The sequence below is a fragment of the Rhagoletis zephyria genome, unplaced genomic scaffold (genome assembly GCF_001687245.7).
Source record: "Rhagoletis zephyria isolate East Lansing unplaced genomic scaffold, Rhagoletis_zephyria_1.1 Rzeph_scaffold_00255, whole genome shotgun sequence".
NCBI classification, from domain to species: domain Eukaryota; kingdom Metazoa; phylum Arthropoda; class Insecta; order Diptera; family Tephritidae; genus Rhagoletis; species Rhagoletis zephyria.
In genome coordinates, this window is record NW_016157339.1 from 129,467 (window position 1) to 146,207 (window position 16,741).

Below are 16,741 nucleotides of genomic sequence, written 5' to 3' on the forward strand. Positions count from 1 at the left end.
CAGTAGTTACTAAAATATCGCAGTTTTCGTATTTCTGGAAATTACCGTTATATGGGAAGTGGGCGTGGTTACAGTCCGATTTCGCCCATTTTCAATACCAACCTACCTTGGATTAAGAGAAACCTGCATACCAAATTTCGTTGAGATATCTCAATTTTTGCTCGAGTTATAGTGTACACGGACAGACGGACAGACGGACAGACGGACGGACAGACAGACATGGCTTAATCGATTTCTTTTTTCATCCCGATCATTTATGTATACATTTGTCTATATCTATCTCGATTCGTTTTGGCTGTTACAAACGACCGTTATGTGAACAAAATTAATATACCCTTGTGCACAAGTGCGCTCGGGTATAAAAAAGGAGAATTCGCACAACGAAAAAACCGAGTATTATTTAAGAAGAGAAAGCTACTTCTCTACTTACTTGGCAAAAGCGTCGATAGGCAGATGGACACATGTTTTATACCTAAGTGGGCATCTCGAAAGTACGGGAAATAAACTCTCACCACAGCTGCTGAGCGGATATGGCGGCTACAGTAGTTATCTGCACCGGTTCGGCCACGATGATTGCGATGACAATGAAGACGCAAACCACGATATAGAAAGGATCTAAGTGCATGCCGCTTCTCATCTATGATACTTCACTGTTCGTCGGATTGTGTTCTAGTCTGGTGACGTATCCTTACCAACTTCAAATGGTAGCGCGGAGTTATGCAAAAGTGGAGCTGTATGTACTTCACCCGTTGAAGCTCTGAATACGATCAAATCAATCAAACCACGATTCTCGTAAATGTGTGGGGAAGCTTTTTAAAATTTGCGAAGAGAGGAAGAAGGTGGAAAAAATGCCAATTGGAATGAAATAAAAAGTTCATGCTTTCATTTGTAAAACCTTGATGGCATTAAGAAACGAAGAGGACAGGGAGTTCTTAATATTTTTTTCAATGATCGGCCTTGATAAGAATTAGCATGGAAAGAAGAAAGATCGAAAATGCTTAAAGAAAGCACAGAAGCATTGAAAGTAAAACGTGAGAAATCATTGGCATTATAACACTATTATTATCAAAATTACTCTCTTCCACTAAGTACAAGCTCTGGTAATTTTTACTCTAGTGAAACCGAAATTGAAGTTGAGCCCATGGAGTTAGATTAAAATATACAAAGGATAACGTCGCCACGATTTCTTTTGTCATTCATCCATAGGGGCCGAGTCGAACATGGCCAAACTTTGCCCAAAACGCGAGGATATTTTATGGTTTTGTCAGAAGGTACTTTGCTCTGTTCTCCTTTACCGCTAGGTCAACGGGAATTCCAAATTTAGACATGGCGTCGTAGAGGCAGCTTCTATTCTTGCTATCAAATGTGACTTTGCTTATCTTGTCCATCTTGCTTATCTTGTATTCTTTTTAATGACTTTCTCGGACGAGTAATGACCAATCGTTTGTGCCGCCATAGCACCTTTGAGATTGTGATCAAAAAATTTGTCCGAGAAGAAGTGGAGTAAAGCCTGAACACCTAGAACTCTTCTTTTCAATCGATTGGCTGAACTAGCGTTTTAAACGAAAAAAAAAGTTAAGCGAATGCTCCATCTGTAGCTTTTTTCAATTACCTTACGTATCCAAATGTGCAACGTTTCTTAAGATGCGATTTATATATTGTTTTGTATAAAATAAAAAATCTCTTTTCCGATTTCCAGATTCAAGCGCACTTTTTAGAGCTAGACCCATCCGTATTGCACGATAATGAGGCATCTTTAACTACTTGGGAGTTCTTTTAAAGTAATTTGACGTTAACGACGTTGCTCATATTTCAATAAAAATACTGGTCCCATCAATTACTTTCAGATCGGTTTCAGATTATTTAAGTTGGTTTTGGAGATAAAAAGGAAAACTATTCAGTCCGGTGCTCATTGATATCGCAATTGAAAGACACTTCCTTGCAAATCTCAACCAGGTTAATGCACATACATACGTACATATGTGCATATATAAACACACACAGAAATATATACGTATATATGTAAGTACATACATAAATATATTACACAAGTGTATTTATGTATATGAAAAATTTCCAGGAATGTAATTAACATTGAAGTTGATAATTGATTTTTATATACATATGTATTTGCGGTTGCGATTGCGCTGGCTTGTGGTATTTAACATGTCCCAATACGGAAAGAAGCTAGTTTTAATATCGATGTTCAGCCACCAAAACTAGTTGAAGATCTGACTTTCTTCCTTGGAACGAACTGTTGACTTTAACATGGCGATGTCCTAGGCGTCAGTCAATTATCCGAATCTGCATTTGATTTCAACTGCTTAAAAATGCATTTGGCTTAAAGCACTTCAAAGTCATTACGTTTCTTTGGCAGATGTCTTTTTAACCAATTTAAAAATACTTAGCATTAAATACTAAAATAGTTAATTGCCCAAAGTTAGATGTTTTATCAACTAATATTGAATTAATTGCAAAGATATGTATCAAGAGTGTAAGCATTTGGTTTATCTCAATGAGACAGTTAGGTAATTATACATCAATTTGAAGTTAGTTGCTACATAAGTAGAAATAAATTTATTTTTCTGTGGTAATTGGTTGAGCTATGCAGTACTGGAGATAAAATAAAATTTTATACACACACACAATGTGGTAATATATTTTTAAGCTTGAATAATCTGTATTATTTTATTAATGCGCGTAGGTTAAGCATCATGCCGCATACTTTATTTAAAATATTTGCAAACTTAATTCCCACTAAAACCTTATTACAGAAAATATCTCAATTTGTGAGATTTTAATAAAAACAAAATGAAGGTTATTTCTCTTGAATGGGAACCTTACGTAGTTACAACAGGGCCTAGCAAATATGATTCTTTCGAGAAATATATTTACTTGCGGGAGAATAATGGTGAACATTCAAATAATTTTATTACATATATTGAACCAAAACTCTATATTAGCGTGGACTGAAAATCCGCTTTTTTAGAATTTCGATTGGTAATAGCAAAAATATGGTTCATAATCTTCTAAAAAAAAATCTGTGTGAATAGGCTCGCCATGTCCATCAAAGTTCAATGTGCTCAAAAAATAAAAATTAATAAATACAATAACTAATACATTTTTTTTCTAAAATTGCAAATATTTGCGAAGGTATTAGTCCTACATAATTTGGTATATGGGTCTTTTTTGTAGAGAATCGAAATACGTTAAGACATTTTTTTTTTCCACTTAAACTTTGATGAACTTGGGCGAGCCTAGGATATTGACCGAAAATTGTAATTTTTCATACAGATTATTTTTAGAACATTAAGAACCATAGTTTTGCTATTACCAATCAAAATTCTAAAAAAAACCGATTTTCGCTTTCGGAGTCCAAATCCGAGGCCTTTTAGCCCCCATCCCGAGAGGTTCGAGGTCATTTGTAGGTGAAGTAGGGAAACTTTTATTGACTAAACCATAGAATTAAATTATTTGGGGTTTTCGACTTGCTGAACCTGAATCCGAGGGCTGCTATCCTCCAAAATGGCAGGTTCGAGGTCATTTGAGGGTCAAATCTTCTTCTTATTCTTTATTGGCGCTGTAACCGCCTAAGCAATTTTGGCCGAGTCCAAAACAGCATGCCAGTCATTTCTCTTCTGTGCCAAACGACACCAATTGGAAATGCCAAGAAAAGCCAAGTCCTTCTCCACCTGGCCTTTCCAACACAGAGGAGGCCTTCCTCTTCCCTCTGTTAGCATCATTGAACCGCGTTGAATACTTTCAGAGCTGGAGCGTCTGAGTTCATTCGAACGACATGGCCAAGCCAGTGGATCCGCCGAAATTTAATTCGCTGCTCTGTGTCTATATCGTTGTAAAGCTCATGCAGCTCATCGTTAAATCGTCTGCGATATTCGCCATCGCCATCGCGTAAAGGTCCGTATATATTTCGCAGAATCTTTCTCTCGAAAACTCCAAGAGCCGCTTCATCATATGTTTTCATTGTCCATGCCTACGCGAATACACCAGCACAGGTATGATAAGGGACTTATAGAGTGTGATCTTTGTACGACGAGAAAAGACTTTACTTCTCAATTGCCTACTCGGTCCATAGTACCACTTGTTGAAAAGAATGATTCTCCGTTGGATTTCAAGGCTGACATTATTATCGGTGTTAATGCTGGTGCGTAAATAAACGAAGTCGTCTACTTTTTCAAACTGGTAACTATCAACAATGACGTGGATATAAAGACGCGTATGCTCTAACTGTTTGTGTGATGACAGCTGTCGTGCTGTCGAAAGCGGCTTTGAAATCGACAATTAGATGGTGTGTGTCGATCCTATTCTCGCGGGTCTTTTCCAGGATTTGGCGTATTGTGAATACCTGATCTTTGTGGGTTTGCCAGGCCTAAAGCCACACAGATAAGGTCCAACCAGTTCGTTGACGGTGGGCTTCAGTCTTTCGCACAATACACTCGATAAGACTTTATAACCTATACTTAGAAGGCTGATTACGAGGTACTTGGCGCAAATGCTGGCATCGCCTTTCTTGTGGATTAGGCAGAGCATACTTAAATTCCAGTCGTCGGGCATGCGTTCATCTGACGATATTCTACATAAGAGTTGATGCAGGCACCTTATCAACTCCTCGCTACCGTACTTTAATCGCTCAGCTGGCACGCTGTCAGCTTTAAGCGCGCTATTGCTATTCGTACCTCGTCATAGTCAGGCGGGGAACGTCGACTTCGTCATCTTCGACTGCGGGCTCGGGTTCTTCTTCTCCACAACTTTCCGTGCTGCTACCATTCAGTAGGGCGGAAAAGTGTTCCCTCCATAATCTAAGTACGCTCTGAACATCGGTTACTGGTCTTGGAACCATCCGTAAGTCGCCTAACTCGCTGGTAAAATTTTCGGGCATTCTTCCTGTCGGCCAGCATTCCAAGTTCTTCGCTCTCACGTATTTCGGCCTCTCTTTTCTTATTGCGGCAAAAACGTCTCGCTTCCCTTCTCAGATCCCTATAGCGGTCCCACATAGCGCGCGTTGCGCCCGATCACAGCGTGACTCTGTAGGCGGATCTTTTTTCTCTGCAGCTTCCTGTCCCTCCTCATCGTACCAGTTGCTCTTATGTCTGATTGTTGAAGAGTGCTCTCAGAGAGCAGGTAAGTCAGTCGAGTGGCAAATACATAAGCCGTTTGTTTTGATTGCAGCTTTCGACGTTAAGCTTTCCTTACATTGTTGGGCGTACATTTTTTGCTGCACAGAGACAGGTGCGTATTTTGGCTGCTACAAGATAGTGGTACGAGTCGATGTTTGGCCCTCGGAGTGTACGTACGTCTAAAACACTTGAAGCATGCCTTCCGTCTATCACAACATGATCGATTTGGTTTCTCGTTTTTCGATCCGGAGACAGCCAGGTAGCTTGGTGGATGTTCTTGTGCTGGAACCTAGTACTATATATTATCATGTTTCGGGCCCCGGCGAAGTCGATCAGCCTCAGTTCGTTATCGGACGTTTCGTCGTGGAGGCTGAATTTTCCGACAGCGGCGCCAAAGATCCGTTCCTCGCCCATCTTGGCATTAAAATTTCCGAGAACCATATCCTGCTGGGGGCAGCCTTCGTATGTACGCTCCAAGCGCTCATAGGAGATATCCTTGGACGCCTCGTCCTTCTCTTCCATCGGGGCATGGGCGGAGATGAGCGAGATGTTGAAAAATCTCTCTTTGATGCGGATTGTGGCTAGGCATTCGTCCACCGGGGTGAACGCCAGTACTAGGCGTCGGAGTCTCTCTCCTACCACGAATCCAATGCCGAACTTGCACTCCTTTAGGTGGCAACTGTAGTAGACGTAGCAAGGCTTCATGCTTACCTTGCCTTGCCCCGCTCATCGCATTTCTTGGATGGCGGTGATGTCACCCTTTGTCTTCCCGTCTTCCCCATTAAGGGTCCGGATATTCCAGGTGCATACCCTCAAATCATAGTCCTTTATACGTTTGCCGTGGTCGTCATCAAAAAAAGGGGGNTTTTAATTGGGCAGGGTTTTAACGTGGCGGACCCAAACCCAGCGCACGCGAAGTTTTACGCCTTCTCACTTTAGCTCGCTCCCAAATGGGTGTTTGGTTGCGAGCTGCGATTTGAACCGTACACACAAGAATCGTTTCTGGCCACTCCCAGGTGAATGGCAGTCAAAAGTTTTCCACTTCTACGCACGGAACCATCCTCCAAAGGGATCAAATAGGCCAAGAAATTTATTCAATAACAAAAAAAAAATTTTGTTTTTGTTGTCGCTGAATCCGAATATGGGGGTTACTTGATTTTTCAAGGTCATCTAGAGGTTATGCCAAGTCCTGTAGTCAAATGTTGCAGTTGTAAACTACCTCACAAGTAGTATGAACCGCATGCCCAACTAGTCAGCCAAATATCTTTTATCCATGCAATCAACTGGTATTTTTAACATGGAGATGTCCTAAGACTTTGCAATTGTCAGATTTCGCTCAGAAATATACCAGTCTCATACTAGTCCCAAATATACCGAATAACACTAGGCCAATCATGGACCGAAACCACTACTTTGGGAGTCAAAAAATAAAATGAATTCATGAATGTACTATAAAAAACGTTTGATTAAGTACACTTCAATATATTAAAAATTTTTATATAGCAGCCTTAGATTTGCCAATAATTATGTAGTGTCAAATTTTTTGAGTATTAATTAAAGGAGAAATAAATACATGCATATTTTAAACTTTCGAACATAAATTTAAAAGCATTTTTCATTAAATGTTATTAAAAGTAAAAGCTTTCTGGTACAATAAGTACTACATCCTTTTTAATAATATTAAGTATGAAAAAAAAACATTTTAGTTAAAAATAAAATAACTACTTTAGTTCATTTTCGAGTGAACTTAAATACAAACAAAAGTTTTCATTTAACTAAATTAAATTCATTAACTTTGCACATTTCAGTTCTTTTTTAAAATTTTAGAAAAGTAATAATTAAAGCATAAAATCGGAGATTTGGATAAGAAAAAAATAAATAAATAATTCATGCAGGTATTCGATATTTTTAATTTTTGTCTATAGTTGGCTTGTTGATTGATAATTGAAATTAATCAAATAATTATATTAATCGTGTAATTAAAAAGAGTAAAAAATAATTCAACATGATCAGAAATAACAAAATTATCACGTAATTAAAACGGTAATCCAAAAAACCATGCTTTACTTAATAATCATTATGATTATTGATCATTATTTAACAGATCTGGTATAATTGAATATGTGCTCGCTTATACCCAAATAAAAGTTATAATATTTTTTATACTTTATTGTATTAAACTGTCGAAGTCAAATAAATCGGGCAGGAATAAATCGTTTTGTACTTGGGAGGTCATCCCATCAGAAGATTTATTGAATTTTCAGGATTATTCAATGAATTTTCCCTACTTGACCTTGAAACAACCTCGAACCGGACGTGATAGAGGCCAGGATATTTTTTAACGCATCCCCACATCAAGTCGCAGTTGTCCCCAAAAAATCTACATTTTTCTTCTAAATCCCCATTTAAATTCCCTTTAGTAATAAATCAAAAAATATGCAGAGGTGATAGGGGGGAAAAATTACTGATGTGCTAAATTGCACTCATCCAAAGTAGCTTCAGAGTATACAGCGTCCATGAGGTATAAGAAGAGTAACTCACTTACTGACAATTTGTTACCTCCTCGTAACTTTACGAAACCCTTTTACTATATCCTTTTTCAATACAAAATATTGGGCGACAGTTTCCATCAGCATTACCTATTGCTACTGCTCAAGTGACAAATACATACACAGCCGAAGTAGAATGCACCCTGCGGAGAAAATTGGTTGCAGCGAAAACAAATGCTGATTCACCTGGTTCCCCCCTTTTATTCAGCGACATATGTCTTTGGGACGTCCCAATTTCAAGAGCAAATGAACTGTCCAAAACTTCAAAGAACTGATTCCACATATCGAACACGATCTTCATAAGTAACACCACTCACAATTTGGCATTTTTGAAATTATTCACTAGAAATGTACGCAGAGCTTTTATTTATCTTTCATTAAAAGATGGAGCAAATTTTTGTTGGAAAAAAACTTTAGGCAAAGTCCTGCTTGCCCATATAATTAGCATGTGCTAAGAAATAGTTTTTCGCATTTTCTGACGAACGTTTAATTTTGAGTTGTGTCACCTTTGAAGATCGCGTGCGATATGAAGGTATGCACCAGGTGCTTACATTGAAAACATAATCAAAGCGTATAAGCTATAGAAAGAACCCAAAATTGAATTTCAAAAACTTAAAAAACATTCCAAATGTTAGTCATAGTCATAAGAGATCCGAGTGCCATATTTCATAAAAACCATGCAGCCGTTTCTGAGTGAAGAGCAATCTCGCATAGCGTATGTTCTTATTTGCATCGAATTTCAAATCACCATTTACCGATGAAAAAAAAAGTTGTTAATTAAAAACTAACCCCCCAAATTCATAAAAAATAAAGACGACTTTATAAATCGAAAGTTTGTATAAAAATGTCACTTTATAAAGCTCTTTAAACCTATTTTATTTTTTATGAATAAGGCCATAAAACTTTATCATACATCTCTAATGAGACATCTCATTTTTGAAATTCCTTTTCAAAAGTATTCTCAAACCAAAATCTTCTTAAATCTCTTTCGTCTGACATTGTGATACACATGTATTTCAATAAACTGGTAACATAATTCGGATGTGATTCTTCGAAAAAATGACAACCCTCCTAAATAAAAGTCAGAAATAAATTCCTTTCAAAGCCATTTCGATTTATACCGATTTTTTACTAATTCATCGAACTTACTGAAAAATTGGGATGTAACTTTTTAAACACGTGGCAACTCTCATATACTTTTTGAATTAATTAATTGAGTTAGACCTTTTAAACAGCTGGCAGCCCTCTTCAAAAGTATTTTCAAGCTTCGCCGGAAACTGCGATACTTATTTTAATTAACTGGTGAATTAAGTGGAATTTAAGTTTTCATCCATGTGGCAACCCCGCTAAATACAGTTCAGAAATAACAATTTTTCAAACCCTCTTCGATTGATACCCATATTTTTATAATTCATTTAACTTATTAAATAATTTGAATTTAACTTTTAGAACAGGTGGCAACCCTCTTCCAACACCTCAAAAGTATTCTTAGCGTTTAAACTAAAGATTTCTTAACACTGCTTCGTTTGGCATCAATATTTTGATACTTCGTATAACTTGTGTATAAGTAAACTAAATTCGACATTTCATCAGGTGGCAACCCTCTTCAAAACATTTTTAAACTACAACTTTCTGAAACCCCTTTCGTTTGATACCCTTATGGTGATACATACATACATATTTCTCTTACCTAGCATGATTTTACACAGGTGGCAACCTCCTATATTTCAGCTATGAAACAAAGCTTACAAACCCATTTCGATTGATACCCAGTTGGTAATAATTGATTTATTTTTTTAAATAATTTTAAGATAATTTTTTTAAAGGCGGCAACTCTTTTCAAAAAAGTTAAACCTTATTGCACATCTACAGTCCAAGGCTTTTAGTTTGTCGCCCCATTTTGGAAAATCGAACGAACAGTGCGGATTTGATGGCATTGATTATTAAATAATTTGCATTTAATTTTTCAACAGGTGGCAACTCTTTTCGAAAAACTAACAACTCTTTTCTGCAGACCAAGCGCTTTAATTTGACATCTAATTTTTGAAAATCGGGATTTTTTATCCTGGACAAATAATGCCTTCGCGTATTATGTATGTGGATGAGTTTGGTACTACTAGAGGATTTCCTTACAGGGCGTGTACTTATGTACATATGTATGTATGCATTTGTACATATGTGTTGTTATCGGCACTTAATTCCTTTCACTTCCTTTGGTGCTATTGCTTTTGTTGGCTGCCACTTGCTGACAAGCTTTTAAACATAAAATATATCTGTTAGATGACGATGCCAATGCCAACGCCAGTGATGACAAAGATATTTCGGTGATTTTCTTTGTCTATGATGACGGCGCAAATATTAAACAGTCAATTTGCAGCAAATGCTGTGGGACAGCAAACACTTCCGTAGGCAAGTGCACACACATGTATGTAGGTAGGAACGTGCATACCCTGTATGATCTCGGAATAGACTTAGAGCACACCAAAAACTAGACTGCAGGTGATTGTAAGTAGTCCATTTACATTACATTGTAACCAGTTTAAGATATAACAAGTAAAGAAGTATAAGTTCGGACGAAACCGAATTTTATATACCCAGCGAAATTATGAAATATTGTCGTCTAAACTTTCCCTAATTAGATTAATTAGAGATTGTTGTAAGTATTAACTTGAAGTAAATGAGCGTCCTCAGTTATTGAAATATCGGAGTTTACGTATATTCGAAATTTACCATTATACGCGAAGAGGGTGGAATTTAAGTCCGATTAGAATAATTTTCAACGAATTGATTTTCCGTATCAATGTAAATAAGTGCACCGATTTTGGTAGAAATTGATAAATCGGTTATCGAGATACACATTTCTGGTCATAAGTGGGCGACGCCACGCCCAAAATAGAAAGATTATAATAGTCTAACTTTCTGCTAAGTGGTTATTTGAATAGTCGATTAGCTTCTGTAGTTACTTATTTATCGCAATTTTCGTGTTTCAGAAAATTACCCTTATATGGGAGGTGGGCGTGGTTAATGCTCGATTTCAAAGATTTCAACAGATTTCTTAGCTGGACCCTCAGCAATGCTCGTATCGAGTTTTGCAAGGATTGGTGAAGTGGCTACTGAAATACTCTATTTCAATAATATTATTTTGCAAAAAAATTTTACTTTACATACTAATTTTCAACCATTTGGATCCAATATTTACCTAAATATTGTAGTTTTTGCATTTTTCAAAAACACCGTTATATGATAAGGGGCGTGGTTAAAGTCCGATTTCATCCAGTTTTAATAGAAACCTACCTTGGATAAAGGGCAACCCATGTACCAAATTTCGTTAAGATATCTCCAAGTTTGCTCGAGTCATCGTGTGCACAGATGGACGGACGGACGGACGGATGGACAGACAGTCACCGCTTAATCGATTTCTCTTTTCATTCTGATCATTTATGTATACATTTGTCCATATCTATCTCGATTCCCTTAGGCTGTTACAAACAATCGTTATGCGAAGAAAGTTATATTACCCTTATGTACAAGTGCGCTCGGGTATAAAAAAAAAATTTAAATAAAACTTGCGGCAGCTGCGATTCGAACCGGGGTTCTTAGATTTTCTAAGCGTATACTCTCTCTGCATGCCAACGCCGCACATAAAATCCGTTGAATATGTGCCTACATATCAGTAAAACGTTAATTGTACCCGTTGTCCGCATTACATTTGGACCACTTTTTACTACAAATTCGCCTGATACCTACGACTATATTTTTCGAGCAATTGGACTAATCTCTCCTTCAGGTTTTTAATGCAACACATGTGGGTGTGAGTTCATGTGTGTATGTGATAAGTAAACAATTTTGAAATCTGCCCGCATAACAAAAGCGAGTCAAGTGCACTGCGGAGGGTAGGAATTGAGAGCTTGTCTTTGATTGGAATCTTTTATACTTCATGAATTTGAAGATGTGTGTAGAATACTAGAACTCAATATACGATATTCTTAATTTTAAACACCTCAACAAAAAAAAATTTTAATTTGAAGAACTAATATCAAAAAAAAAAGCTAGACTGAATGTATCGTCGGTTAAAGTGCAAAACCGCGTATCAAAATAATGCAAAATCGCGTATGTGAGGTTGGATAAATTATTTTCTTCATATTATTTCAGTCATATACCAAAATGGTTCTCTTTTTTACAAGGCAATCACATTTCTGGCTAGGTTTTTTCAGGATGAATGGATAAGGGGCTTGAACCAAGAGCTTGTGTGAGCAACTCCAATTTTTGGCAGCAAATGTCAGTTACGCGGTTTTGCAGAATGGCGGTACGCGGTTTTATACTTTAAACGACGGTATGTATGTATATTCGTTAGCCTTAATGGCCAGGAACTTTACAGCCAATGCGCAGCTAATTTGATACGAATGTCACAGAGATTCCTATTATTTGATGAATATATGTAAGTAATTGCTATAAGTAAAAGTAAAGCTTTTTTTTGTAACACATTTTTTTCGTATATTATGCATATAACACAGCTGTTTTTGTAAAATAGATTAATTTACCATTTTTAAATTTTTCAGTATAAAAAATCCTTCAAAATTTAGAAAGAAAATGTTTGCAGTTCCGTTCGTAGGAACTTAATACTGGACCTTATGAAAAGTAAGCTTAACCTCCGACTCAGTTTCTAAAGTAAACTGCTGGGCTTAAGCACGCCTCAACAATACAAATATTGAAAGTGAGCTAAACCTAAATTTTTATGCACAAGGCCCAATGTATCCAATATTTTTTAAGTTAAGTATCAGCTCAATTATTCAATCTAATTACACTATATTATTATCTTCAGACCCTGCATATTTGTTCTTTGGCCCTTTAGCATTGTTTTAATACAGAGACCGTGTGGAGAATGCATTTTAAAAAGAAAAATTCAACACTGATAGTCATATTTAAAGTTTCATTAGTTTGAGCACAAAATAACTATTTTTTTTACTTTAATTTTTTTTTGGTGAATACTAAAGTAAAAACTCAAAAATAGCTGTTTGCTTTTGCAAAATACAAATTTGTATATACTTTTGAACTTGAAAACTTCCGAAAAACTTCAAAAGTCCCCAAAAATTCTGAAAATAAAAAACGAAGAAAACGGATTCAAAAAAATTTCGAAAGTTATGGAAAAGCACCAAAATGACCGATATATTCTGAAAACCCAAGTCCCGAAAATATCACGAGAAGTGAAACACGAGAAATCATAAAAGGTTCCGAAAAAATTTCGAAAAATCCTGGAAAAAGTCATGAACAAATCTTGGGATTTAACTAAAAAGTCCCGAAAATAACAGAAAAAATTCCAAAGTTCCAAAAATACAGAGAAGTAAAAAACGAGGAATGCTTAAAGGTTCACAAAAAGCTAGAAAAGGACTGAAATGTCCCACGATCCTCGAAAAGTATAGCCTCGTATTAATCTCGCAATATAAAACGCAAAGTATCTAGAAATATGTGCAGAAAGCGCAGAAAAGTCCCAAAAACTAGAACTCAAACAATCTGGAAAGTCATAAAAAGTTTTGAAACAATTCGAAAAAGCCCCGGACAAATTCCGAAAACCTAAAACGAAAGGTATGACCACAAAACGCGAAGTATCTGGAAAGATGTTCTGAGCTGTTGTAGAAACATCCTGCAAGATTCCGAAAAGTATTCCAAAACAATCGCTAAAATGCAAATAAGAAGTCCTCAAAAAATCCTCAACCGCCCCTTAAAAATTCCAAAGCAAACTACGAAAAGTCCCTAAATATTCCAAAACCCGTGAAAAAATTCTGGAACGTCCTTAGAAAGCATGAAAAGTAAACACGAAGTGTCGGAAAAAAATCTTATAATAAGATCCAGAATATGTCAAAATGTCCTGAAAAATATCGCAAAGAATTCAAAAAAGTCCCGGAAAGTAAAAAGCAATTCAATTTCGAGCAGTCAAAACAAATGCTGAAAAAATTTCGAGAAGTCACAAGAAAGAAGTACATACCTCCAAAAATGTTCGGAAAAGATTTAGAAAACCCGAAAAATATAACAAAATACTCAGGAAAGTGCCAGAAAATTAAACACAAACAATTCTTAAAGATCGCGAAAATATGAATAGTCGCAATAAATTCTGAGAAAATTACGTAAAGTTCTGAGAAATAATACTGAACGGTTATCAAGAGATCCCGCGAAGCGCTTTTTGCTCAAAGTAATGAAAATAAAGTTTTTTAAGTAATAAAATAAGTAATATTCTACAAATCATGAGAGCATTCGAATAGGTTTTCGAAATCATTGCACACATATTTTTTTCATTTTGTCCTTCTTGCTTAAAAACTTCCTAGTCACTTTACTTAACAGTCTTTGTGGGTCACTAAGTCTTTGATTTCGATCGACCTATTCATTGGTTCATGGTCGGCCATCAATATTCCAGCCTACGAAAGAACTTCGATCTCGTGATCGAGAGGTGGTTTTGAACTACGATGGGCACCAGAGTATTCTCGCTTGAAAGGAGAAGGTTAGGCATTTCACGGGGTCAATCGGAATGAAGCACAAATCGTTAAAACTCGCCACTCTTCTATAAATGGGTTTCTGTGGCCCTATTTGAGCCGACCAGAGCTTACTTGTGACAATATAACGGAAATTTCAAATTGAATATTATTGATGGCGTACCCTAATAGTAATTTACTGTGCCATCCTTGGCTTCCTGGTTTCATCGTCATAAGTGTAACAAACTCAAAATCAATGGGTCGCGTAACTTTGTCTTTACCATTCGCAACTCGTCACATTCGTTTCATCAATTCGTTTTTTTATTATTTTTATTTGCCTAAATGTAATTCTGCGGCTGATTCCCTGCATCGACATCAACGTCATCATCAGCATCGTCGTCTCGATGTCAATGTAATCTGCAATCCTATTTGCTAGCGAAATGGGGGAAACATAAGATATGTATGCAAAGAAGCCTAACGTTGCCGGAGCGAGAAAACTCAGGAAGCTGCATACACAAAGGGCAACGTAGCAACTTTAACTGTTTCATATGGCTTTGCAATTTCTCAACCATAGTAATTACATCTTCTCGGTTACAGTTTAATGTCGCCCTCATCTATATCGGCCAACATCAACCACTCATTTGCAAAATATTTTTCTTGCTTTTGTTTTGTCCTCTTCTACATTTCTAGAAGTGAGTGAGTATCCTTTCCTTTAATTTTCTGTTTGTTTTTTGGTTTTGCTATGCAATACTTTGCCTGCTTTCCGAGATGCATCCTGCGAATGGGGCAGTCACACTGCAGCACAGCGCAGCGCCTTTATTGAGTTTGTTCCTTGCAATTTCCTGTTTGCTCGTGCGGCTTTTAGGCCATTTGCGCGCTGGCTGTGTTTAGCTTGGGGGTTGCGGGCAGTAAAATTGCATGTAAGATTTGCAAAGGACGCACTTGAACCCATTGTGGTTTGTATGTGTCGCCATCAACTGTGTGCGATGAGTCTTTATATCAATTTTCTACTACTCCATATCTCCCATCATCACTGCCATATACCCATCCGGGCATTTTTCCAATCCACCAACCACCAACCAAAGCACCCAGAGCAACCAAAGACAAACCACGGCAATCCCGTCAACTGTTTGTTTGGTTTGAAAAGGTCTTTCTGGAGCAGCTGTAACAGCGTAGCTGTTAAGATTATAAAGAAGTTGGCAAAATTGCTGGAAAGGGAATTTGTAAAGAACGAAAAAGGTAAACTGCCTTAGTCATAGAAGGAGAGGGCTTTAGAATGCTTGTAGCACGAGCGACAGAAACGTAAAAGCATATAAAAGGGTTTCAAACAAAACAGTTAAAATGTAGGAAGAAAATAAAAATAAAATTCTATAGAATAAAAAGATTTAAGAAATCCAGCAGCACACTTAGTCAAATACGTACCTATGTATATACGTACATATGTAGGTGGCTAGCTGGTTTGCAGTAAGAAAACCAACGACGCTACTTGCCCCTTAAGCATTTAGCCATAACCAGCTCATTCTTCGGTGCGCACTCAAGAGATTGAAATGTCTGTGCCCGGCGCCCGGCATTGGTGTTTGGTTACTTTTCTTATCTGCAGTTTGCATCCGCAATCATCGCATTTAACGTTAATTTCTTGTGGACATAAATACAATCTAAGAATGATACAAATTTGATCTGTAATTTGCCAGCTTGATAATATTCACACCCAACCCAGGGGGAAACACGCACACTGTAATACATACATACACAGCCATTTGTGCTACAACTCGTCTACTATTTTTTTTACTTGACTTTACTTTTGTTCCGCTAAATGCATATTTATCTAATTTCTACTTTTTCCATTCTCCTCTGCAGATGCTTCCAACTACTTTGACACTCAAGGGCCTAATTTCTCGCATGAACCGCCATCGCGTATTGAATTCACCAACAACGCTGGCAGCATTGCCGATTGTATAGCGCATGGCAATCCGCCACCGAATGTCGAATGGCTGGACAAGGATAATAATCCCATCACCTCAATATCAAAGGTAACATTTCAATGGAGTTAGAGACAAACTTTAAGCAGCGACATAGAAAAGATGTGTCATGAGAAGAAGGAAAAAAGCGAATAAATAGTTTACCCTCGTTTTTTTCATGCATTTTATTTTATTTTTGCCTTAGTTATAAAAGTTTACCTAAAGGACCTTTTTAAAAGCTATTAACCACATTCACGCAAAATTGAAAAAACTGAATGAATATGTTACATGTTCGAACGGCTTTGAACTTTTGTGGGTTGAGTTTTAGATATGAAGGCGTATAAGAATTTTACCAGATCATTCGGCAACAAAATGTTTGCTATACCTTCTCAATAGAGTATCTATTCAATAGATTTATTTTGAAAGACATTGTGGTAGCATGTATTTTAGAGTCTTATGACTAATAAATCATCGAAAGTAATTGCAACTTTAGTAAGACACCATTTTAGTTTTTTCTAAGAGTAACTGCATATTAAAGAACTTGAACGATGAGCGCCAGTAAATACGAGGTCAGTTTGTTAAGTTGATAACTTTTCCAATCTTCCGTGTAATTGGTTGCATATGTCCATTAAGAT

At 36.9% G+C, this 16,741-nt stretch overlaps 1 protein-coding gene across 1 annotated transcript in view; it reads left to right on the plus strand.

Moving 5' to 3' along the window:
- LOC108358435 (Down syndrome cell adhesion molecule-like protein Dscam2) overlaps positions 1 to 16,741 on the plus strand; it is a 147,493-nt gene that overhangs the window by 21,084 nt on the left and 109,668 nt on the right. The window contains 1 exon segment of the mRNA XM_017609764.1: positions 16,006 to 16,178. Coding sequence (XP_017465253.1) covers positions 16,006 to 16,178 — 173 coding nt within the window.